This window comes from Carcharodon carcharias, chromosome 2, assembly GCF_017639515.1.
Source record: "Carcharodon carcharias isolate sCarCar2 chromosome 2, sCarCar2.pri, whole genome shotgun sequence".
NCBI classification, from domain to species: Eukaryota; Metazoa; Chordata; class Chondrichthyes; order Lamniformes; family Lamnidae; genus Carcharodon; species Carcharodon carcharias.
The window spans coordinates 221,692,578-221,718,262 of record NC_054468.1 but is presented as its reverse complement, the minus strand read 5'-3'; the positions used below and the strand labels follow the sequence as shown (position 1 = coordinate 221,718,262).

The window sequence follows — 25,685 nt, the reverse complement described above, 5'->3', positions numbered from 1 at the left end:
GCATTTGTCCTGACGAACGCAAGGCAAAAAGCTTCAGCAACGTCTCTGCTTTCAGAAAGGTTCAAGTTCTGTACTATCACGCAACTGTTTGAATAGAAGGATTTGCTGGTGGGATGAGGTGAAGTAGAGTGGGAAGGTGGGAAGGGCCTTATGTGGAGCATGTACACCAGCATAGACCAGTTGGGCTGAATGGCCTGTTTCTCTGCTGCTCTGTAATTTTATGCTCCTCTTCGCAACCTACAGGGAGGGGAGGATAAGTTGGGGGGTTGGGGTTGTGGTGGAGGTGGGGGGTTGGGGGGGGTGAGGGGATCGTGTGTTGGCACATATGAATACGACTTAGGGGCAGGAGGAGGCCATTCCTGATTTCCAGGTTTAACACTGGCCAAATTTCCCGGGCTCTGGAAACCCACCAGCTGAAGGGAGACAAGGAACGTTCATGGGAAGAGTAAGTGCCTTTACAGCACGGCTTGTAGGCCAAGGGAAGCAGGAATGCTTCCTCCCAATCCACCGAGCTTATCTACTTCCACTTCGATGGGAGCTGGCTCTGATTGGTGATCAACCGCCTGCCTACACCCCTGCATTGGGATCCGACCTCTCCCCACCTGAGATTGGACCCAACCTGTTCATTCCCACAATGCAGAGCACCCCCCCCCCCCCACCACAAAAATGGAATCCCTCCCAGAATCAGGCAACTGTCACGCAGGCCCTGACTAACCCAACAGGAGGCTTCCTGGCCTTTTCCTGGATGCAGCATTCCATAACCTACAGGGAGCCAAACCCTGTCAGTCGGGAAGCGCAGATACCTGAGGGTTGTAGGGTTTGAGAAAATTACAGGGGTAAAGAGGAATGAGGCCATGGTGGTCAATGGTTGGGCGGGGGGGGGGGGGGGGTGTGCAGCGGGTGGGGGAGGTGGATTTGAGAAGAAGGCTGAGAATTTTAAAATCAAGGTGTTGCTCAGCCAGGAGCCAGTGTCGGTCAGCGAGCACAGAGCTGATGGATGAATGGGACTTGGTGCGACCTAGGACATGGCCAGCAGAGTTTTGGATGACCCCCAAGTTTATGGAGGGTAGAATGTGGGAGACCAGTCAAGAGTGTGTTAGAATGGTTTGTTCTAGATGTTGAAAAGGCATGGATGAGAATTTCAGCAGCGGATGAGCTGAGGCAAGAGTGAAAATAAATGGTCTTAGTGATTATGCGAATATGTGGTCAGAACTTCATCTCCAGGCCAAACATGACACAAAGGTTGTCAATGTCTGGTTCAGATTCAGGCTGCCAGGGAGCGGGATGAAGTCGGTGGGAATGGAATTTGTGGTTGGGAATTAAGACAATGGCTTCCGTCTTCCCAATATTTAATTGGAGCAAAATCCTGCTCATCCTTTTAGGCTGATAGAATCTTTAGAGGGAGGAGTTTGCCTGTTTTGCAGGCAGTGTGTATTCTGGCAAGGATGCAGTCAAAGCTGAATCAATAATGGTTAGTCTGCTTGCTCACGCTGGCAGAATTCGGAAAACCTCCAAAGCAGCTTCTTCTAGGGCCTGTCGTGATGCAGGCTACCCCTCCCGTATCTCAGGACAAGCAGCCAATCCCTGCCTGTGAACCTGAAGCAGCAAAGAGCTCGCGGTGAGGGCACCTGTGGGACCCTCACATTTGAGCCCAAGTTAGGCAAAGACTTCTGTCACAGGGATCCCTGGATTAGAGTCAGGAGCTGGAGACCTGGCTGATACACCCTCGCATAGCCCAGGGACACTGAGGGGAATTATAGCGCTAGCTTGATTTTTATAAAACGGGTGAATAATGGTGGCTTGATTTATAGCCTTGAATTGACTTTTGCTGGTTAAGGGTTACAGAATGAAGGCGTGTAAATGGAGTTAAGATACAGATCTTCCATGAACTAATTGAATAGCGGGACAGACTTGAGAGGCTCATTGGTCTACTCCTATTCCTATGTCCCGGTGAATACAAGCTCCCAGTAGCATTCCAGACAAAGGAAGAATATACTAGTTTTTTTTTAATTTAAGCCAAACATTGAAACATTAACTCTCATTTCCACGCAGAATACACAAAGTTGAAGGTTGTTTGATGCCCATCCAGTTAGCGCAGTGATTAATGAGGCATGATTCAGACACAGCTCTGGAGCTCGACTGATTTCAAACTGCTGGAAAACTCCCGATGGCCCATAAAAGTTAATTACTGGTTTAATGGCAGCGCTGTGAAGGTTTAGGATCCCAAACTTGGGGACTCCCTCGATGTTGCCAAGGCTGAGAATCACACATCTTGTAATGCATTGAAAGTAGAGAAAGTTTTGCAGACCTGCAGATTTCTTGGAGAGTCTCTGACGCAGTTCAATCAGATCAGCTGTTTGGAGGCTGAGGGAAGGGTATTACGACATGTGGTAACATTCACAAGTGTTTCTTCATTGTAGCCTCCAACCAGCCCTACAACTCCACACTCACCCCCAACCCAACTCACCCCCAACTCTTTATTCAGTCACGTCAGCATACTCCACCAATATCATTCGCCCCCTGAATGGTAAATGTAAGAAATAGGAATGTACGTGGTGTTTGGGATTGTTTAGTCCCTTGCCTCTCCACCATTGAGACTGCTGTCCAAATCCAGCTCTATAGCCCAGCTTTTGGTTCCTTCCTAATCTCCCTCTTGGCCTGTAAAATAAATACTTCAACGCTTTCCCCTTAGCCTCACACAATGACCCCTAGTCACACACATGACCCCTAGTCCTACCATTCTTGTCCATCTCTAGACCCTTGATCATTTTAAAGCCTTCAATTATGTCCATTCTAAATCTGCCATTCCTAATGAAATAGCTCTAACTCATGGGACCTTTCTAAGATTGGGTATCATTTTGGTCAAACTCCTCCGAACCTACTCCAAGCCCTCACCACTCTCCAGGTTTGGGAAACAAGCTGTCGCAATATGTCTCCAGTTCCAACGCTCCCATTTCTAGCAATACTGAAGCCTAAGTCCAGCGTTCTTTGTGCTCACAGCATCGAAGTATTTTTACAGTGCAAAAGGAGGCCATTCGGTCCATCGAGTCTGCACTGGCTCTCTGAAAGAGCATTCCACCTAGTCCCACTCCCCCACCTCATCCCTGTAACCTTGTACATTCTCTCTTTTCAGGTAACAGTCCAATTCCCTTTTGAATACCTCAATCGAACCTGCCTCCACCACCCTCTCAGGAAGTTTGTTCCAGACTCCAACCACCCTCTGGGTGAAAACATTTTTCCTCACATCACATTTACTCCTTTTGCCAATTATTTTGAATCTGTGCCCTCTAGTTCTTGATGTTCTGTTGAGTGTGAACAGCTTCTCACTATTTATCCTGTCCATACCCCTGAGGATCTTGAATACCTCTATCAAATCGCCTCACAGCCTTCTTTTCTCCAAGGAAAACATTCCCAATCTCTCCAATCTATCCACATAGCTACAGTTCTTCATCCTGGGAATCATTCTTGTGAATCTCCTCTGTACTCTCTTCAATAATTTCACAGTGTTCCTCGAGTGTGGTGCCCAGAATTGGATGCAGTACTCTAGATGAAGCCTAACTAGTGTCTTATATCACATTGGCATGGCCCAAAACCTCTATTTGTCTTCCAAATGGTCCTGTCACCCACAATACCTTGACTCGTTGAGTATATCTCTGGAGATTGCGGGGGGGGGAGTGAAAAGGTTGATTGACTGATGGCCGACAATCAGCCAGTTTTGTCTGCTTTCGATTGGGCGTGGGAAGGCACAGTGAGGATTGACATCTTGGGCAACCAATCCTAGCGGTGCATGAGCAGCGTGGTTAGTGGCGGAGGGAGGTCATGAGATGAAATCTCCAGGACACCAAATCAGTGGGGAAGCAAATTCGTGGTGTTTTCAAAGCTGGTAGTGCTCTGGCCCCATCTTCCCAACCCAACCGGTTTACAATAAAGGCAGACTCCTATATTTTATAATTAGACTGGAGATTTCCTTTCAGAGGAGAAGAGAAAATCAGAGAGAGAGGAGCAGCCCCCTGGGTCAGTTTAGATATTTCATCACGACTTGGCTTCCCTTGGCAGGCAGTTACAGTCAGAAGCATTATTGATCTAGCAGACTGCGCCTCAGAATGCCACATTTTATGAGATTAAAAGCGCAGTGATAAAATGAAGTGAGAACCAAAGAGTTCCTCTTTCTCAGTACTGTTCTTCTAAGTCCTTGGAGATATGGTCTGAATTTAGAAAAACAGTTCTCCAGATGAGGTGGGGAAGACGATTACCATACTCGCCCCATTGTAAAGGCTTCAACTATGTTCCTTGTGTTCATTTCTGGTTTAATAATGATCAAATATAGAAGGTTTTGAATTTGTATAATCTCTTTCATAACATCAGGGCATCCCAAAGTGCTTTACAGCCAATGAAGTGCAGTCACAGCCAGTTTGTACATAGCAATTTCCCACACATGGCAATGTGTTCATGACCAGGTAATCTGTTTGTGTAATATTGATTGAGGGATAAATATTGACCATGGACCAAGGCATTTGGGATAGCTCCCCTGAACCCCTTCAGAATTAGTGCCACGATCTTGTGTGTCTCAGTTTAATGTCCCATCCGAAAAAGCAATGCCTCTGACAGCGCAGCACCCCCTCAGTACTGCACTGGAGCACAGCCATGATTATTATACTCTGAAGTGGGAATTCGAACCCACAATCTTCTGATTCAGAGGCAAGAGTGCTACCAACAGAGCCACAACCAATGCACAGTCCCCTGCATTGAGAGCATTGGCCTATGTTTAGTTTGGAAAAAAATCAGGAAGATTCAGAGTAAAGAAGATTATATCAATATTCATACATGGGGGCGAGATGGCATTTTGTGATAAGGGGAGGGGTTAGAGAAAGGGAGTGAACAAAGGATCACCTATCTGACAGCAAACTCATTGATATCTCCAGCATGGGAGTGCGAGTGAAGTGTTAAAGAGACTTTTAAATCCTTTAATATCCCTTTAAATAACAACCTACACACTAATGGGCCATGGAAATGGAAGGGATTGAAATGTATCTGGTTGTTAACAGTCCTTATGTTCAACACTGATGCCATTCAGTAAAACAAGTGTCGCTTTCTGTAGATCAGAGTGAGGCCAATTCACCGAGCATACAATATATACAATAGGGATCAAAGTAATCATATTTATCACGCCTGGATTTAAGAGGCACATTTCTATTGCACTGAGCTCATGGCTGTAGGAAATTCTCTCGCCGAGTATAATGGGCTTTTGTTAAAAATTGAAATCTTTCAGCATTAGGTGTGATGGAGTCGGACATTGTCAGGCACAGTGAAAGCAGATCCCGTGGAACTCATTCTTTATGATTAAACTGCCGGAATGACGTCACTCATCCGGCCTTTCTGCTGTTGTCACAAGAGCTATTTTTCTTTAGCAGGAATGCTGCAGCCGCCATAGTCCCCGTGGCTTTCACTCCTCCCTGTCTCTCTAAGCTCCTACAGCACCAATTGCAGGTTGTAATCTACACTGCACTGTTACTGTGGGAGGAGGTCCCAAGCTGCTTTACAGGGGCGTTAGCAAATAAAATTCCACTCCAAGCCACATTAGGGCAGATGACCTCAGGACATCCCAAAGCGCTTTACAGCCAATGAAACACTTTGGAAGTGTAGTCACTGCTGTAACGTAGGAAACTCAGCACTTTATACAACTCGAGGACAACCCACAACTCGCCGACTGAGGTGAGCGTGTCAGCAATAAACCACAGCTAATGCACAACCTTCGACAACAATAATTTATACAATGTAATAAAATGTCCCACAGAGGCATTATAAAGCACAACATGAAACTGGGCCTCATTCAGAGATACTAGGACAGATGACCAAAAGCTTGGTCAAAAAGGGAGGTTTTAAGGAACGTCCTGGAGAAAGAGAGAGAGAGACAGGGAGGGAGATGAGGCTTAGAGGGAGCTTGGGGCCTGGGAAGCTGAAGGCTTGGCCACCCATGGAGGAGCAATTAAAATCGGGGAGTCTCGAGGCCACAATTTGATGAGCCAGATACCCCGGAGGGTTGTGGGGCCGGAGGAGATTGCAGAGATAGGGAGGGGCAGGGTCACTGAGGGATTTGAAAACAAGGATGAAAATTTTACGTTCAAAGCGTTGCTTGACTGGAAGCCAATGTAGATGAGCGAGGACAGGGGTGATAGGCAAAGGGGACTTGGTGCAAGTTAGGGTACGAGCAGCAGAGTTTTGGATGACCTCAAGTTAATATCACAAGTGCATTTTAATACTTGAGTCCAAAGGTAACAAAGGCTTGAATGTGGGTTTAAATAGCAGACGGGCTGAGACGGGTGAAGTTACCGAGGTGGAAAAGGCAGTCTTAGTGATGATGTGATCATATGGTCAGAAGCTCATCTTGGGGTCAAATGTGACACCAAGGTTGCGAACAGTCTGGCTTAGACTCAGACTGTTGCCAGGGTGATGGATGGAATCGGTAGCTAGGCAACAGAGTTTGGGGAGGGAGCCAAAAACAGTGTCTTCAGTTTTCCCTATATTTAACTGGAGGAAATTTCTGCTCATCCTGCACTGGATATCGAGTAAGCAGTTTGACAATTTAGCAACAATTGTAGAAATCGAGAGAGGCGGTGGTGAGGAGGAGTTCACTGACCTGTACAGAGGAGGCAGGCTCCAGGTTCATTAAGCCAGTGTGTCAGTAATGTGCTAATAGCCTCAATGCCTCTGACTGGGAAGAGGATAATCTGAGGTGATCTACCGGGAAGTATGGACCCATTGGGTGAGATCGGCATCAGGCTCAGCTGTGATGCCCCCATAGTCAAATAGCTTGTCAGCAACCACTGCCTAGCATCGGCTCTGATGAATTGGCTACTGGAGTGAAGTCCTGGTGAGTGGAATCTTAACTCTATGTGTGTTAAACTAGGGGAACATTGCACATTCACCAGCCTTGGAAAGATTTTCAGGGCTATGAGTAAATGAACAGGGGAAATGGGATGAATTGGATAGACTCTTTCAAAGAGCTAGCATAGGCACAGTGGACCGAATGGCCTCCTTCTCTGCTATATATTCTATGATATTGCAGCTCTCTACATTGGAGGGGAGATGATTGAAAAACAAATAAACATTTAGCACTTCATTCCTCATCTTTTCACAATGATACGTTTACAGTGCTTACAAGCAACATCACATTCTGACAGGCACCATGCAGTCCTCAAGATGTTACAGATCCTAAACTGAGGATAATTTATGTATTTGGAGAGTCTTCCACTGGGGACACAGCAGATTCCACCCTCGGGCTGCTTGTAAATAAGGGCTTTGAAATGAATTAAACTGAAGGAGATGCCAGTAAAATCTGTACGAATATCTGAGCTTCACTGAAAGGAAATGGTAAATAGGATAGCTGCAGAAGTGATAAAACAGCAGTAGATGTGATCAGCATTTCTCCCAGATCCCCGTCCAGTAAATGACTTTTATTTTCGCCTTTCCCTTTCTACAGCTTTTTTATTCTTTCACGCAATGTGGGCTTTACTGGCTGGGCCAGCATTTATTGCCCATCCCTAGTTGCCCTTCAGAAGGTGGTGGTGAGCTGCCTTCTTGAATCGCTGCAGTCCATGTGGTGTAGGTACACCCACCATGCTGTTAGGGAGGGAGTTCCAGGATTTTGACCCAGCAACAGTGAAGGAACGGCGATACATTTCCAAGTCAGGATGGTGAGTGACTTGGAGGGGAACTTCCAGGTGGTGGCATTCCCATGTGTCTGCTGCCCTTGTCCTTCTAGATGGTAGTGGTTTTAGGCTTGGGACATCACAGGACATTAATCACCTCAAAGCAATTCATGGTATACAAACTAATTGGAACCTTTTGTGAGGAACTTGAGAGGGCACATTATACACAGAAGTCTTGCTCTAACCATACCACAAACCACATCCTAATGAGAAAATAAAACTTGCATTTATATCGCGCCTTTCATAATCTCCAAGCACTCCACAACCATTTTGGAGAGTAGCCACTGTAGTGATGTAGGAAATGCAGCACAGCAAGCTCCCACAAACAGCAGTGTGCTATTGACCGGATCCTCAGTTTTTAGCTAATGATTGAGGGCTGAATATTGTCCAGGAGCAATGAGGCTGGAGACCTGCTCTCAGAACTAACCCTAATTCGAATGCCAACACCTCTCTTTATCCAGGCAGAGCTGAGGTGAAGCCACAAATTCTGACAGCAGGTGCTTGCACCACACAATAGCCGCATGTAAGCCTGCGGTGGAAAAGAGTTCCAAACTTCCACCATCCTTTTGTCTATGGACATGTTTCCTGATTTTCCTCCTGAAAGATCTGGCTCCAATATTCACTTTACGTCTATCCTGGACTCCCCAGCCGGTGGAAATAGTTTCTCCCGATCCTTTTTGTCCCTTAATATCTTGAAAGCTTTGATCAAACCTTCTAGATTCCAGGGAATACAATTAAAGTTTGTTTAAGCTCTCCTCGTAATTTAACCCTGGCCCAGGTATCATTCTGGCAAATCTGCAATGTGCTCCTTCCAAGGCCCCGATATGCTTCCTAAGACAGGGGTTCCCAAACTGTGGGTTGTGTCCCACCCCACCCCCACCCAGTTGAGGGTCACGGAACGAGCAATTGGGGTCGCGAGCTGGACAGCAGTGGCGTCGGTGGAGCGGAGTCTGAGACTGGACAGCAATGGGGTCAGCTGCGAGGCTCCTTTAAACGCACGTGATTATTTTTGTGGTGGACGTGGCCCTAATGTAATGAGCTTTGAGGCACCACAGCTGACAGCAGCAAAGCCTGTGAAATGATAGTTGTCTGAGTTTATTTTTGTGGTGCCTATATGTTTGAACTCCCCAACTGTTCCCCTGCTTCCTGGTCAACAACCCTTCCTGCCACCACCCTCCCCTCCCCCCCCCCTCCAAGCCAACTTGCCCAAGGTGGTAACCCCTCAAAACTAGCTCCGCTGGGCAGGACATGTTGTTTGTGCGCCTGACACCAGACTCCAGAAGCAACTGCTTTACTTGGAACTCGGTCGCTCAGAAGTGGAAATGCTTGAGGGATGTATCCCTGAAGGGGGCAAACATACCCTCCAACTGATGGGAGTCCCTGGCTTGTAGCCAATCAAAATGGAGAAGGTTCATTCGGGAGGGCACCGAGCATGTTGACAGACTTTGTCGGGAGTGCACAGAGGTGAGGTTGAGGCTTCAGAGGGAGTGCACAAGCCTCCTAGCAACCCACCTACCCAACCCCTCAAGCGCCACCTACCCCAAATGTGGCAGAGCCTGCAGGTCGCACATTGGACCTGTCAGCCACCTCAGAACCCATCAAACCGGAGTAGGAGCAAGTCATCCTCGATCCCCGAGGGACTACCTAGGAAGAAGCACCTGGTGGGGTGCATCCAACCACTGAACAATTTTTGAGTGCTTTGAATTGACTTGAGAGGGGGTTTAAAATTGTGCCAAAGGGTTTCCTGTTAGCTGAGAGTTTTCTTATCTTCCCTACTGTCAAGGACGCTACACTAGGTCCTGGATGTTGTTGAAACCTCATTTATAAAGTGTGGGGACTCATGCGTTTGGACAGATGGAACAATTTTGGGAAAAGTCAATTTAGGAAATGTTCAGTGTGAAAGGCAATTATCAGCTAGATCAGCGTTAATACTGAAGCCAGCAACATGCTTTTGTGTTACAGGCTTCCAGTTCATTCACAAATGGAAATTGTTTTTTTTTTGTCCTTTCTCAGCCAATTTTCTCCTCTCTACAACATGCTAACTCCTTATTGGCTTACAGTTCCACAGTTCTCCTTTGTTTCAACAACCACAACAAGTCGTATTTATTTGGCATCTTTAATGTAATAAAATGTCCCAAGTGCTCCCTAGTCACGTTCACTTGGTCGAAGAGGTAGGGTTTCAAGATTGTCTTCAAACAGAAAGAGAGGCAGAGAGGTTTAGGGAGGGAATTCCAGAGCTTGAGACTAAGGCAACTGAAAGGTAGAGTGATTAAAATCTGGGTTACTCAAGAGGCCTGAACTGGAGAAGCGCAGATAGTTTGCTAAGAGGAGATCTTGCGGTGCAGTGGTAAAGACCACAAGGCTATAAAACGTAGGAGCAGAAGTAGGCCATTCAGCCCATTGAGTCTGCTTCGCCATTTAATGAGATCATGGCTGACTTGATAATTCTCAACTCCACTTTCCTGCCTTTTCCCCATAACCCTTGATTCCCTTACTGATTAAAAATCTGTCTATCTCAGCCTTGAATATACTTAACAACCCAGCCTCTACAGCCCTCTGCGGTAAAGAATTCCATAGATTCACCACCCTGTGAGAGAAGAAATTCCTCCTCATCTCTGTTTTAAATGGGTGTCCCCTTACTCTGAGATCATGCTCTCTGGTCCTAGACTCTCCCAGAAGGGGAAACAGCCTCTCAGCACCCACTTTGTCCATGTGACAGTGGTAGTATTCCTATCCCTGGGCTGGAAGCTCTGGGTTCAATTCCCACTTCAGGACTCGATGGCCATAGAAGGTGCACTCATAATGTGGCCAAACAGGTCAATTGTCAGCCTGTAAATACTTCCAATACACTAGGTGGCAGGTGGTAAGAGTGGGAAAGTCCCCTGGTCAGCCATACTGCAGAAGGCAATGGCAAACCACTGCAGTACTTTGCCAAGCTTAATCTTGGACCAATCCAATGGAAGTCCATGGTCACTAAAGCCCTCTTAGGGCATGGTACCTGGAGGAGGAGGCAATAGTTTTACATAAAAACAGAAACTGTTTGAAACAGTCAGCAGGTCTGGCAGCATCTGTGGAGAGAGAAACAGAGTTAATGTTTCAGGTGGTTTGTCTTTCCACAGGTACTGCCTGACCTGTTGAGTGTTTCCAGCATTTTCTGTTTTTATTTCTGATTTCCAGCAGCCGCAGTATTTCGCTTTTGGGTTTTGCCTTTTCTTCATGTGAGCCAAACATTTTCTACCTGCTTAACCAGCACAAGCAATCCCAGCCCGTTGTTTTCTTTCCAGGGCCCAACTAAAGCAGCCCCATGAGCACCACCGTGGTGGACTCAACACAGGCCAGGTACTCAATTACAGCTCTGTGGGTTCATGCCCTTGCCTCCTAGTCAGAAGTCTGTGAGCTCAAGTCCCACTCCAGAGACTTGATTGCTTAACCAGGGCTGTCATTTCAGTGCCGTACTGAGGGAGTGCTGCACTGTCAGAGGTGCCATGTTCCAGATGAGACATTAAAGCAAAAGCTTGTCTGCCCTCTAATTGGATGTAAACAGATCCGCTGGCATTATTCAGAGAAGAGTTGGCAGGGGAGGGAGCAGCCTCTGGTGCCCTGGCCTATAGGCATCCATCAACCAACACCTAAAGTCAGATAAAAGCAAAAAACTGCAGATGCTGGAAATCCAGAACAAAAATAAAAATACCTGGAAAAACTCAGCAGGTCTGGCAGCATCGGCAGTTAACGTTTCGAGTCCAAAAGTCAGATAATCCAGTCACTAACTCGTTGCTGTTTGTGGGAGCTTGCTGTGCATAAATTGGCTGCCACATTTCCTACACTACAACAGTTCAAAATCAAACCACTTTGGGATGTCCTGAGGTGGTCAAGAAAGTTTGGAGAGGCGAGGGTTGTTTTCTTTGCTGCAGAGAGGCTGCAGGGAGATTGAAATGTGGCGTATAAAATAGTGAAGGGCCTGGATAGGAAAGGTCCACTTCCCCTGGCAGAGAGGACAATAACCAGGGGGCATGGATATGAAGTAATTGGAGGAAGGATTAGAGGGGAGTTGGAAAATAACTCTTTTAACCCAGAAGCTGGTGGGGTGCTGAAGTCATTGCTTGAAAAGGTGGTAAAGATAGAAACCCTCATCACGTTTGAAAAACGCTTGGATACACACTGCAGAGGGCTACAGAGCAAGAGTTGGAAAGTTAGGCTGAGCAGCCCTTTCTTCAGACAGCACAGACGCGACAGGCCGAAAGGCCTCCTCCTCCTCCTCCTCCACGGTAAACATCCTGTGTTTCCATGAGGCTGTGAAAGGCGCTACGCAGATGCGTGCCTTTCTTACTTCCTTCCTGGATTGTACAGTTCAACCGCTCTCTCCCTGAGCTGCTCGAACAGCGTGGGCACAATTTTACCTCCCGACCCGATCGGCGGGGGGGGGGGGGGTAAAAATAGTGCGTGACGACATAGGGCGAGCGTCCCAATGTCATTGCGCACTCGCAGTGTTTGGGTGGGTGGGCGCGGCGAGAGTTGACAGGGGCCCGTTATTAATCAATGAATTAAGCAGTATGTTTCGCTGCCCGTCCAGCCTTACGGGTGGTGGGTGAGCGGATCGGCCAAGCGGCCTTTGGAGCCTTTAGGAAACCTCATCCACGGGCTGAATGAGTTTTCCAACAGTCATTTTTTTTTTAAATGCTTAAACATCATTTTTAACGTGCCCTTGTTCACGTGACTGAGTCACGTGTTGCCCTTATTTTTAAAATCTTTTATTTTTGGTTGTGGAATTCTTCAGCTCCCCGAGGCAGCTCTCTGTGTGCCTTCGGGGAGCTATCCGTGCGCGGTCCCCCTCCCACTCCCCCCACGCACACTTCAGCGCTCTTCCCGCAACATCCCCCCCCACCCTGGCATCGCTGGGGCTCTTGGCCGTCAATTGGCCAGCCAGCGTGAAACCGCGGTCGGAGCCTGACCACGGGCAGAGGCCTGCTTCCCGGGCCCTGCCCGCCCGACAATAGGGGAAAACCCTGCCCCCGTCAATACGTTTCTACCAATCCTGCAAATTCAAAGCCTTTGTGTAGATTCTCATTGCTAATTGTTTAGCGTCCCCCGGACACAGAGGTAGAATTTGCCGGGTCACCCAAAGTCCCCTTTCCCAGAGAGCTTAGATTTAAAAACTGCCGAGTGTGGAGGAATAAAATTCTTATGTTTTTTTTTTGTGATTATTCCGCATCGGAATGTTGGTGAATCAGATCCTGGCTGATAGGGCAGCACAAACGCTCCCCAGTTTTCATCACGAAGAAGCTGCAGTAAGTATGCGTGTGTTATCTCCCGACAACAGATGGGTTTCTGCATCTTTGAAGAGAGTGCAGCGGTGTTTCATCTAATTATGCATACCGACACAACAGAACTCTGACCTTCTGGGACTTAGTGGTTGGTGGCGGGGGTAGGGATGGGGGTGCTGGTGGGTGGAGATTACTCAGTGTGAACCCTTTGCATCACAATGGCAGTCTTACATTATCATCTCTGCTCCCACTTTCAATCCCTTCTAGTGACAACATATTTCCATCTATTTCTGTTGTCACTTATTTTGTATCAGTTTAAATGCTGCTGAGATGACCAGAAGTTGCCTGTAGAGATTCCAGGCTGATTGGCAGCGCTTATCGATAACCATGATCTTCCATTTTCCTTCGGAAATCACTCGAAAAATTGGACGTATCAATTTAAACTGGACTTTAACCTTCTTGTTCCCTTCATGGGCTCTTTTAGCGAAGGGGAGGTTCCTTCACATGTCACGAGTTGCCCTTATTGGTGTGGATGGTGACCCAATGCTTTGTCACAACAGGAGCTTTTCCTGGTATTTACCTTGTGTGTAACACCTACGTCCAAAGTGCCAACCCTTTGTAAAATTCCGCATCAAGGGGGACTACTGCACTGTTGGCGATGCCCCTTTCTATCGAGAGATTAAACCCCCCCTGAGGCCACGTTTGCCCTCTCGGGTGGATGTAAAAGATCCCAGCGCACCATTTCAAAAAAAGAGCAGGGGAGTTACCTCTGGTGTCCTGCCCAATATTTATTCCTCATCCGATATCTAAAGCAGTTGTATCTCTTCATCATTGCATTGTTATTTATGGAATCTTGCTGTGTGCAAATTTCAGCAGTGACTACTCTTCAAAAACAGTGCTTCATTAGCTTTGTAATGTTCTTACAATGGCTTAAACTTTCAGCTGGATCCCCAGTTGTAATGATATATTGATCACCATCTTAACTAGGTTTAATGGGTGGTGTACAGATAACAACAGTATAGATTATACATTTTAAAAATTCTTTTGTGGGATGTGGGAGTCGCAGGCAAGTCCAACATTTGTTGCCCAACCCCAGTTGCCCTTGAGAAGGTGATGGTGAGCTGCCTTCTTCAACTGCTGCAGTCCATGTGGTGTAGGTACCCCCACAGTGCGGTTAGGGGGGATACCAGGATTTTTACCCAGCTACAGTGAAGGAATGGCAATATATTTCCAAGTCAGGATGGTGTGTGGCTTGGAAGGGCACTTCCAGGTGGTGGGGTTCCCATGCATCTGCTGCCCTTGTCCTTCTAGATGGCAGTGGTCATGGGTTTGGAAAGTGCTGTCTACATTATGCAGGTGAATTCCTGCAGTGCGCCTTGTAGATGGTACACACTGCTGCTACTGTGCGTCGGTGGTGGAGGGAGTGAATGTTTGCGGATGTGGTGTCAATCAAGCGGGGCTGCTTTGTCAAGCCTCTTGAGTGTTGTTGGAGCTGCACTGGTCCAGGCAAGTGGGGAATATTCCATCACACTCCTGACTTGTGCCTTGTAGATGGTGGATAATCTTTGAGGAGTCACAAGGTGTCATGGTCGGCAGTGAGCAGAATGGGTGACATGGCCTTTTCTTGTTCCTCTATTGCCGTTCTAATAAGGTGGTACAGTGATGGCTGATAGTGATTAAAGATAAATAGATCCTCCCAATGTCCTTGCCTGCATGCCAGATGGATATCTATATTTAACTTGCCCACCTCCTGCTCTGCACACAATTCTATTGTGTATTCAAATGGGTTTTCAATTGTTCAGCTGAGAATTAATGAGCTGTCGCTTACGCAGAAACATTTTTCTCAATCATGTCTTTAACCAACTTTTTCCAAAAGTTAAGTTCAAGGCAAACCCTCTAAGTTTGGAGACGTCTTGGAGCCTTTGAGTTCCAGGGGAGAGATTATTTTGTAATTATGTGAATTTGCATAGTAAATGAGGCCTAATTAACATAATTTATTAATCCATTATCCCTAATGGCATGCCACTTATTCTGTTCAATTTTCATAAAGATAAGGCTTGCAATTGCTCAGTGTTACAAGAGAAGGTTTAACAGCTAATTAACTCAATTTACATATGCAGATGAGGATGCATTTGGATGACCTGTTTTTAATGCTCTTTCTGAGGCTATGATGATTTATTGTTTCTTGGTTTGGCTGAAAGAAATTCCTAAGGTACAACTAGCATAATGGTTCAGTTTTTGAGGTAAAAATTAAGGTGAAACCATCAGCACTCACCAGTATTAAGAAGTAAATCAGGCAGCAGCCTCTGGTATCCATGCATGGGCGGTACAACGTGGAAACCAGAAAGCTTTAATGCTTACGTATCTTGCTTGGAGATTGTGGTACTTACCTGATTGATATCCACAAAACATGCCAGAAAATGTTCAGTATAAGTGTATTTTTAACAGTGTGATAGGTCTTAATGACTGCCAAACAACCTCTCTGACAATGAAAATTAGCATTTACAAGTGTGGAATCTCATTCTTTCAGATTTTATTTATCATTAGAGATTTGAAAAAAAGTAAAAGTAATTTTTAAAAACTTAAATCTTCCTGACTTTTATCTCTCTCTTGTGATCCTATATTTCTTTCACTCACTTTATTTTGTTTTCTTTACTTGACTGGACATTGAATTCACTATTCTGACACTTCCTGGTTCAGACTGTGCATTGCTCATCAACGATTCTTTAGTCTGATTGGTTAAGCAGATACATAGTTACTTGCCCTGTGCCAAGGATCCCCTGTAGAGGGCACCGAGCTGAAGTGGCTCTCAAATTCAACAAGTTCCAACAGAGAAGCCCATACAAAGCCTATGGGCAAGTGCAAATGTGATGACTGTAAAATCTGGGACATCACGATGTGGCATTGAGAATGCCGACCCCACTTTCCTCAGTCATTTCCCCCCCCATTTATTTTGGGTGGGTCAAAACCTCTACAGACAGGCTTGCAGTAAAGATTCACCAGAAATGAAAGGGTTAAATTGTGCGGCTGGCTTGCATAAATTTAGCTTGTCTTCCCTTGAGTCTAAAGGATTAAGGGGCGATTTCTTTAATGTGCCTTATATGACTAAAAGTATTTGTAGGGTAGATTTACAGAAACTGTTTTCTCAAGTGCAAAATCAGGAACGAGGGAACATTGTGTTAAAAGCTAAAGACCGGCCACTGCATGGGAGGGGAGTCAGAAAGCACTTTTTCCCAGAAAGCTTAGGAGAAACCTGGAACCTTCTCCTCCAAAAGGCTGCTGGTGCTCTCAAGGCCGAGGCCAATGGATAAGGGTGTCAAGGAATATGGAGGTGGGAAGATGGCGTTGAGGTGCAGATTGGGGCCCGATCGAATCAAATAATGGAGCAGGGCCTGAGGGGCTGAATAGCCCAAAATGTTCCCCTGTTTGGAAGGAGAGTTGTGTGTCCTTCACCTTTCAAATGGATGCGGTGCAACCTTGTTACCCGTCCACGTTATGGTGTTACCAGGTAAATGGGAAGGGCCTGTTGCCGCTCGCTAACTCTGTACCCAGTTAACAGCAGCGAAGCTAAAAAGATGCCAGGTGTCTCCTGCTGGGATATGGGGCCGTAGTCAGCCGGCTCACCCGGTCAGTTTATTAGGGCTGTGTGAACTGTCACAGAAACAAATTCCATTGTTTTCTCATCTTTTTGCTTTTTTTGAGCCAACCTGTGGTCCAGCGAAAGGTAAGCTTGGTGAACCTATTACCTTTGCTCCTTGAGGTGGTTTAACCCCAAGTGCACGGGACTCCTTACACCCCCACATCGCTATGTGTTAGACAGAATGCTGGAAAGGTCCAGTTCTGAAGTGCTTTCTTTGAGCCACGTTCTAAACTTGCTCACTGAACGGGTGCTGGGCCCGAGTATTATTCTCTTTGGAGGTTTCAATTTTCTCTGCCAGCGCTTCGGTTAACGAAATTCCTTCCAATGCGGTGTTGAAAGCAGTTGAATTTTATGGGAAGGTGTTAACCTGAAGAAATTAAACCCAAACGCAAACACCGCCATTTGCTGGAAATCTGAAATACGAACGGAAAATGCTGGAAATACTCCCTGGGGGGACAGGCAGCATTTGTGAAGGGAGAAACAGAGTTAATATTTCAGATTGGTAACCTTTTTATCAGAAGCGATTTTTTTTTATTCATTCAAGGGATGTGGGCTTCGCTGGCTGGGCCAGCGTTCATTGCCAAACTCAAATTGGCCTAGAGAAGGCGGTAGTGAGCTGCCTTCTTGAACCACTGCAGACTGACCTGAGACATTGGGCTGACTTTTCCTGGTCCCGTGGAGACAGGTTAGGAGCTGCTTCTCGAAGCAAAGCCGGAACATGGTGTGTCAGATTAATTACATGATTCATCATTGTCCCCCAATGTTCTTGCCTAAGGCTGTGTCAACCTGGCAGAGGATACCTGCCCGGCAATTCAGGGAATGGTGATGGGACCGCCAGGATCTCATCACTGGAGAATGGGCCCATCACTGAGGCTAAAGCCTGGAATTGAATCAGAGATGGCCTCCCAGCGACAGGCCCTCTCAGCGACAGGCCTTCTCAGTTACAAGCCCTCTCAGCGACAGGCCCTCCCTGTGACAGGCCCTCTCAGCGACAGGCCTTCTCAGTTACAAGCCCTCTCAGCGACAGGCCCTCTCAGCGACAGGCCCTCCCTGTGACAGGCCCTCTCAGCGACAGGCCTTCTCAGTTACAAGCCCTCTCAGCGACAGGCCCTCTCAGCGACAGGCCTTCTCAGTTACAAGCCCTCTCAGCGACAGGCCCTCCCTGTGACAGGTCCTCTCAGCGGCAGGCCCTCTCAGCGACAGGCCCTCCCAGTGACAGGCCCTCCCAGTGACAGGCCCTCCCAGTGACAGGCCCTCTCAGCGACAGGCCCTCTCAGCGACAGGCCCTCTCAGTGACAGGCCCTCTCAGCGACAGGCCCTCTCAGCGACAGGCCCTCCCTGCGACAGGCCCTTCCAGTGACAGGTCCTCCCAGTGACAGGTCCTCCCAGTGACAGGCCCTCCCTGCGACAGGCCCTCTCAGCGACAGGCCCTCTCAGTGACAGGCCCTCTCAGCGACAGGCCCTCTCAGCTACAGGTCCTCTCAGTGACAGGCCCTCTCAGCGACAGGCCCTCTCAGCTACAGGTCCTCTCAGTGACAGGTCCTCTCAGTGACAGGTCCTCTCAGTGACAGGTCCTCCCAGTGACAGGCCCTCTCAGCGACAGGCCCTCCCTGTGACAGTTCCTCTCAGTGACAGGCCCTCTCAGTGACAGGCCCTCTCAGCGACAGGCCCTCCCTGTGACAGGCTCTCTCAGTGACAGGCCCTCTCAGCGACAGGCCCTCCCTGTGACAGGCCCTCTCAGTGACAGGCCCTCTCAGTGACAGGCCCTCTCAGCGACAGGCCCTCTCAGTGACAGGCCCTCTCAGCGACAGGCCCTCTCAGCTACAGGTCCTCTCAGTGACAGGCCCTCTCAGCGACAGGCCCTCTCAGCTACAGGTCCTCTCAGTGACAGGTCCTCTCAGTGACAGGTCCTCTCAGTGACAGGTCCTCTCAGTGACAGGCCCTCTCAGCGACAGGCCCTCCCTGTGACAGTTCCTCTCAGTGACAGGCCCTCTCAGTGACAGGCCCTCTCAGCGACAGGCCCTCCCTGTGACAGGCTCTCTCAGTGACAGGCCCTCTCAGCGACAGGCCCTCCCTGTGACAGGCCCTCTCAGTGACAGGCCCTCTCAGTGACAGGCCCTCTCTGCGACAGGCCCTCTCAGCGAAAGGCCCTCTCAGTGACAGGCCCTCCCCGTGACAGGCCCTCTCAGTGACAGGCCCTCCCTGCGACAGGCCCTCTCAGTGACAAGCCCTCCCAGTGACAAGCCCTCCCAGTGACAGGCCCTCTCAGTGACAGGCCCTCCCTGTGACAGGCCCTCTCAGTGACAGGCCCTCCTAGTGACAGGCCCTCTCAGTGACAGGCCCTTCCTGTGACAGGCCCTCTCAGTGACAGGCCCTCCCTGTGACAGGCCCTCCCTGGGACAGGCCCTCCCTGTGACAGGCCCTCCCTGTGACAGGCCCTCCCTGGGACAGGCCCTCCCTGTGACAGGCCCTCCCTGTGACAGGCCCTCTCAGTGACAGGCCCTCTCAGTGACAGGCCCTCTCAGTGACAGGCCCTCCCTGTGACAGGCCCTCTCAGTGACAGGCCCTCTCTGCGACAGGCCCTCTCAGCGAAAGGCCCTCTCAGTGACAGGCCCTCCCAGTGACAGGCCCTCTCAGTGACAGGCCCTCCCTGCGACAGGCCCTCTCAGTGACAAGCCCTCCCAGTGACAAGCCCTCCCAGTGACAGGCCCTCTCAGTGACAGGCCCTCTCAGTGACAGGTCCTCTCAGTGACAGGTCCTCTCAGTGACAGGCCCTCCCTGTGACAGGCCCTCTCAGTGACAGGCCCTCCCTGTGACAGGCCCTCCCTGTGACAGGCCCTCCCAGTGACAAGCCCTCCCAGTGACAGGCCCTCCCTGTGACAGGCCCTCCCAGTGACAAGCCCTCCCAGTGACAGGCCCTCTCAGTGACAGGCCCTCTCAGTGACAGGCCCTCTCAGTGACAGGTCCTCTCAGTGACAGGTCCTCTCAGTGACAGGCCCTCCCTGTGACAGGCCCTCTCAGTGACAGGCCCTCTCAGTGACAGGCCCTCTCAGTGACAGGTCCTCTCAGTGACAGGCCCTCTCAGTGACAGGCCCTCCCTGGGACAGGCCCTCCCTGTGACAGGCCCTCTCAGTGACAGGCCCTCTCAGTGACAGGCCCTCTCAGTGACAGGCCCTCCCTGTGACAGGCCCTCTCAGTGACAGGCCCTCTCAGTGACAGGCCCTCTCAGTGACCGATCCTCTCAGTGACAGGCCAGGGGCCACTGCGCCTCCTTCCCCATCACCCCAGCACAGACCTGCTGGGATGCGATGGCCACGGCTGCAGTTGCAAGCCATCCTCTGGAAAGAGGGGCTGCCCCTTCGGGCTGATGGCCTGCTGGTTGTGCCCATGCCTGAATTGTAATGTTTCGCAGTCCTGCAGAGAGTACCTGCATTTTGAGGCTCCCTCATGGGTCACCCGCCTGCGTCAGCAGGGCCAGGCGTGTCTGCGGACGCTCCCATTGGGCATCCCACTTCCCTGGTCCCCCCACTGTCCTTATTTGGACTGGGACCCCTGGGAGCAGCTTCTCAACTGGTCGCCTCCGGGAAGATAACTCGTGACATCCTACCGCGGCCTCCTGCGGGTTCCTGACTCAGAACTGAGGCCTACATCGGGATCAAGACCCACCCGGGGAAATCCGGCCCTTTAACTCTGTCCCCCTCCTCCACAGAAGCTGCCGTACCTGCTGAGTATTTCCAGCATTCCCTGTTTTTAAACAAAACTCAAATGTGTTGTCACATGATGCATTAGAACCAAGGCCTTCTACTCTGCCCCTTACTCACCTGCCCTTCACCCCCCCACCCCCCCAACCCCCTACCCCACCCCCTATCCCACCCCAAACCAAACACATCTGCGATGATGCATGATGAGGCTTGCATGGGCTGCGGCTGCATTCATTCCTCAAGAGCTCCAGATAAAACGGCCCTGCATTTGGAGGCGTGGAAGTTGTTAGAGGGCAGGGAATGTGGGCTTAACGCAGCCAAGCAAGAAAACAGCGACACAGCAGGGCAAGGGGGTGGGGGGGTGGGGGATTGGTGGTGGTGGTGGTGGTGGGGTGTGAGGCAGCTTAACGGCCCTCCCTCTACACCACCGGGCCCGAACCATACAGCAAGCTCTGCCACTCCAGTGAAAGGCAGAAACACGAAAAGTGCAGAGCAGACACAGCAGTCAGGCCCTATCCGCGGAAACGAGAGGTAACCTCGCCCGTCAACGACCTTTCCTGAGGTGCCGTGGAACCTGGTGTCCACGCCGCGCGAAATCGCCGGCCGAATTTACACGAGGCGCTCTCAGCCGAAGTCGGGACCATTGCAATTGAGGCGGTAGCAGGCCGAGCGATTTACTAAACGTTTGTCCGGGAATATCATGTAACTTCATCTTGAGGCTGCGATACCTATCGAATGTTAAGCTCACGGGCCCCGCAGCACCATCATTGCTTCATGCAGATTATCAAAAGCAGAAACCAAGGCAGAAATCCATGCAATAATAGCAGCATTTATAGCTTTGGCATCATTACATCAGGCTGTATAGTAGCACCCTTTATTTTTTGCTTGCGCGCATGATATTGGTGACACATGAGCTTCACACCAAGACCTGTGTAAAACGCACTGCACAGCAGTGATGACTATAGCAATGTAAGGTTACTTGGCTCCTAACAGACCTCGCTTTTACCAGTCTACCTCCCGTTTGCAGGTTCCCAGAGGCGGCGTGTCCTCCCCAGCCTGTCCCCTGATGCAGCATCTCCAGCCCGAAAACCGGTCAACAGCTCTGGGGTCCGCTGGGTTGACCTTCGACCTGTGCAGAGGGGGATGGCCGAACCGTTTGAGATCAAGGTCTATGAGATAGATGACGTGGAACGGCTGCAGAGGAGACGGGCGGCAGACAACAGGGTTTGTGGACCTTCTAAAGATAAACTCAACTATCACCTCTTTTATGCCTGCAATATCATTCCGTTGGTAATGTTGCCATTCTGCAACGTTCTCTTGAAGTACAGAACTTGAGAATTGCTGAAAAGGGAGACATGTTGTTGAAGCTTTTCGTCTTGCACTCATCAGGACAGACTCAAGAGTACCAAATTTCAAAGGGAGCAACAATTTATACTGCATGAGAAAAAGGTGCTGATTGGTTGGTAAGTCGACTCTATCAGTCAGATTCAACTTTCCAACCAATCAGCACCCTTTTCTCATGCAGTATGAATTGTTGCTCCCTTTGAAATTAGGCATTCCTGCATCTGTCCTGATGAGTGCAAGATGAAAATCTTCAACATGTCTCTTTTCAGCAATTCTCTTGAATGCTTTGTGCATTCAAATACATACCACGCAATCCTAACTCCAAATTTTAAGAATAATTATAATTCGCCCTTCTTGTGATCTGTTCTTCAGTCTTTTGTCTTTTTTTTAACCTTCCCTCTATCTTGCTTGTTCGTCATTATTGTGTTTTCTCTTCCCCCATGTGACCATACATTAACATTGCCGCCAAATCCCCAACCCCCACCATCCCTCACCCCACCACTGACCCTCCACCCTCCCCTCCCCCGCCCCCTTCACAGAAGGAGCTACTTTCCCAGTGCAGTTATTGGCTCTACCCCTTCTTCAGTTGTACTTCCATCCTGTCCAGACCATTCCTCTCCAAAATGTTTCACTGTCCCAGTAATTTGAACCCTTCACTTGTGCACCGTCTCACCATCACCCCATTCACCTCCTTCACCTCACTAATCCTGTCCTGACTGAAGCATGGCACTAGGAGAAATCTTCCGACTATTGCCGTCAATGTCCAGCTCTTGAATCTTATCGTCCAATTTGTGAAATTCCCCTTTCAGGACATTATCCCATCCCTTGTCCCAGAACGTTGGACATACCACCAGGTGGTGATGGGAAGTCCTGCTTGGGTTGAATAGGAGCAATTGAGGTAAAACCAATGGCTGCACCCCTCTTAAAGTCATTGAGTAGCCATTCAGCCTGCTAAGTCCGTACTGGCTCTCTGTAGAGCAATCCAGTCAGTCCCATTTCCCCCCACTCTGTTCCTGTTGTCCTGCAAGTTTATTTCCCTTAGCGACCGCTCAATTTCCTTTTGAAATCATTCATCATCTCTGCTTCCACCATCCTCATAGCCAGTGAGTTCCAGGTCATTACCGCTCACCTCTTCTTCACATCCTCCCTGCATCTCTTGCCCAAAATCTTAAATCCAAGCCCCCCTGGTCCATCTACGATCAGCTAATGGGAGCAGCTTTTCGTTGTCTACCTTATCTAAACCTGCGACAATCTTGTTTACCCCTTGTCCTCCTTCCGTCGTACCTATGTGCTAACGTACCTTGCAGTTGGCTCCATGAACCTACACTGTCCTCTCCTGACTGCAGATGAAGGAAAAATAAAACAGAATCTAAGAAAAAACTTTAATATTCTTAACTGTAGTTGCGGGGATTTGTGTGTTTCAACGCCAAACTGAAGATATTGGAGCATCGACAGCAGAGGATTTCAGAGGTCAAAACCAAATATGACATACTGAAGAAGGAGCTGGAGGTCACCAAACAGCGACTGATGCTGGATCCAAGTAAATGGATCAGTGAGTGTAAGTATCCCCTCAGCCTCCGACCTTCCAGTTATGAGCATGTTCCTGTGATAGGCGGGATTGGGAAGGCTGGAATCCTGGAAGGAGCACACTCCCAGGCCTTTATTTCTTGGGCAAAAAAGCACAACGATGTTGAGGTGATGAGCAGCTGGAGTTACAGGATGTCCTGACAGTGAGTGAGACACACAAGTGGACAGCTTTTCCCCCTGCAGAATGTCACTAAAAATGAATAGGGCATGATGCATCTAAAAAGAACATGGAGATTTTTGAATGGCAAACTTTGTAAGTATCCCGCATTCCATCAGTGACTACACTTAGAAAGTATTTCATCGGCTGTAAAGCGCTTCAAGATGTCTGGACATTGTGAGGAGTGTTATATAATTGCAAGTCTTTCTTTATTTAATATTTTGTGAACTATATTTGCATTTTTTTTTTAACAATAGTGGCCTCGTTTTCTGATCAGTGTTGTTTTCACACCAACGGATTACCAGATGTGTTTAAAGGGAAACTAGATAAGGACAATGCGGGAAAGAGCTTTCATTTATATAGCACCTTCAGGATGTCCCCGAAGTGTTTTACAACCAGTTAAGCTGTTCGTTGACATGCTGTGATGTAGGAAACGTAGCAGCCAATTTGCGGACAGCAAACTCCCACAAACAGCGATGTGATAATGATCAGAAAATCTGTTTTTAGCGATGTTAGTTGAGGGATAAATACTGACCGGGACCCCAGGGGAAAACCCTCCTGATTACCTTTGAATACTGCCATGGGATCATTTATAGCCACCTGGGAGGGCAGGCGCAGCTTTGACTTCGCAAAAGGCAACAACACTGACAATGCAGCTCTCCCTCAGTATTGCACTGCAATACTGAGGGAGAGCTGCATTGTCAGCTAGTAATTTTGTGCAACCCCATGGATTCTGGCTGATTGCCAACTATTACCCAGAGATGCTGACCTGTGTCAGTGCTTCTCCACCTGACTCTTTAAAAAATTCATCCATGGGATGTGGGCTTCGCTGGCTGGGCCAGCATTTATTGCCCATCTCTAATTACCCTTGAGAAGGTGGTGGGGGTGGTGAGCCGCCTTCTTGAACTGCTGCAGTCCATGTGGCGTAGGTGCACTCACAGTGCTGTTAGGGAGGGGGTTCCAGGATTTTGAGCCAGCGACAGTGAAGGAACAGTGAAATATTTCCAAGTCAGGATGGTGAGTGACTTGGAGGGGAACTTCCAGGTGGTGCTGTTCCCGTCTATCTGCTGCCCTTGTCCTTCTAGATGGTAGTCATGGGTTTGGAAAGAGCCTTGGCAATTTGTTGCAGTCCATCATGTAGATGGTACACACTGCTGCCACTGTGCGCCAGTGGTTGAGGGAGTGAATGGCACCAATTATAATAGCACATACTGGTGATTAAACCTGGGACAATCCAGTTCTTTATATTAACATATACGTAGAAGATTACAACACAGGAACAGGCCATTCAGTCCAACCAGTCCGTGTCAGCATTTACCCTTCCCAAACATTATTACCCACCCTGCCCTAGCCCTCTAATCTTGAATTGTCGACAATCACTTAGCCAGTAATGATGGAAGTCAGTTCCATAGAACATATTGCTCAATATCACACAATGCAGTCCGTACTGAATTATATATACACCCACATGATGCAGACACATACATGATTGTTAAAAATGACATAAAGGGGGAAGTAGCGGACTGTATAATGCCGTTTGTAGTTAGCATGTTCCTAGCCTACCTTCTCCAGCTGTCCTGCTGTGCTGAGCGCTTGACCTGATCTCTTTTTCCCCAGTTGACCTGGATCAAGGTTTCGAGGTGGACTCGCTGGAATACCTGGAGGCTCTGGAGTGTGTCACTGAGCGGCTGGAGCACCGGGTCAACTTCTGCAAAGCCCACCTCATGATGATCACCTGCTTCGACATCGCCTGTGGGAGGCGTTAAAGGGGCCGCGTGGGCGAGCGCACGGCGCAGGAGAAGAAGACACACGAAGAAAAAAAGGACATCCAAAGATACCAGGAAGACGAGGACGGAAGCGCAAAGTGTGCAGCACGTACGCGAAAAGAGATTTTTTTTCTTTCAACGGCAGAATGTATACGAGAGAGAGAGAGAGACGGAGAAGAATGAGTGGAGGGGATGAATATTGGAGCGTGAGAATGTTCATTCCTTCATCAGATTGTCAAAGCACTTTGAGGAACTTTTGTTGTGTTGTAAATATGAATTGCTTGCTCCAGCTCTCCTTTATTCAGTGGGTGGGGTAGGTGGTAGCGGGTGGGAGGGGAGGGGGGGGGGGGGTGCAGGTAGGGGTGGCAGGGTGGGGAATGAAGGGCTGTTGCTGAGATGTTCAGAATGATATACAGAAGGACTACAAGTGCCTTGTAAACTTTATTATATTATATTATCCAAAATCTTACATGGACTCATTATTGTACAGTTGGTGCTAGATGATGATGAATGTGTCACC

The 25,685-nt window shown here is 48.7% G+C and overlaps 1 protein-coding gene across 1 annotated transcript in view; it reads left to right on the top strand.

Annotated features, from left to right (window-relative positions):
- kif26ba (kinesin family member 26Ba) overlaps positions 1–25,466 on the top strand; it is a 316,541-nt gene extending 291,075 nt beyond the window's left edge. Inside the window, exons 13-15 of the mRNA XM_041182843.1 lie at positions 21,339–21,535; positions 23,057–23,213; positions 25,017–25,466. Of these exons, the coding sequence (XP_041038777.1) occupies positions 21,339–21,535; positions 23,057–23,213; positions 25,017–25,165 (503 nt within the window). The 3' untranslated portion in view covers positions 25,166–25,466. The remainder of the gene's footprint in view (positions 1–21,338; positions 21,536–23,056; positions 23,214–25,016) is intronic.
- The last annotated feature ends 219 nt before the right edge of the window (positions 25,467–25,685 follow it).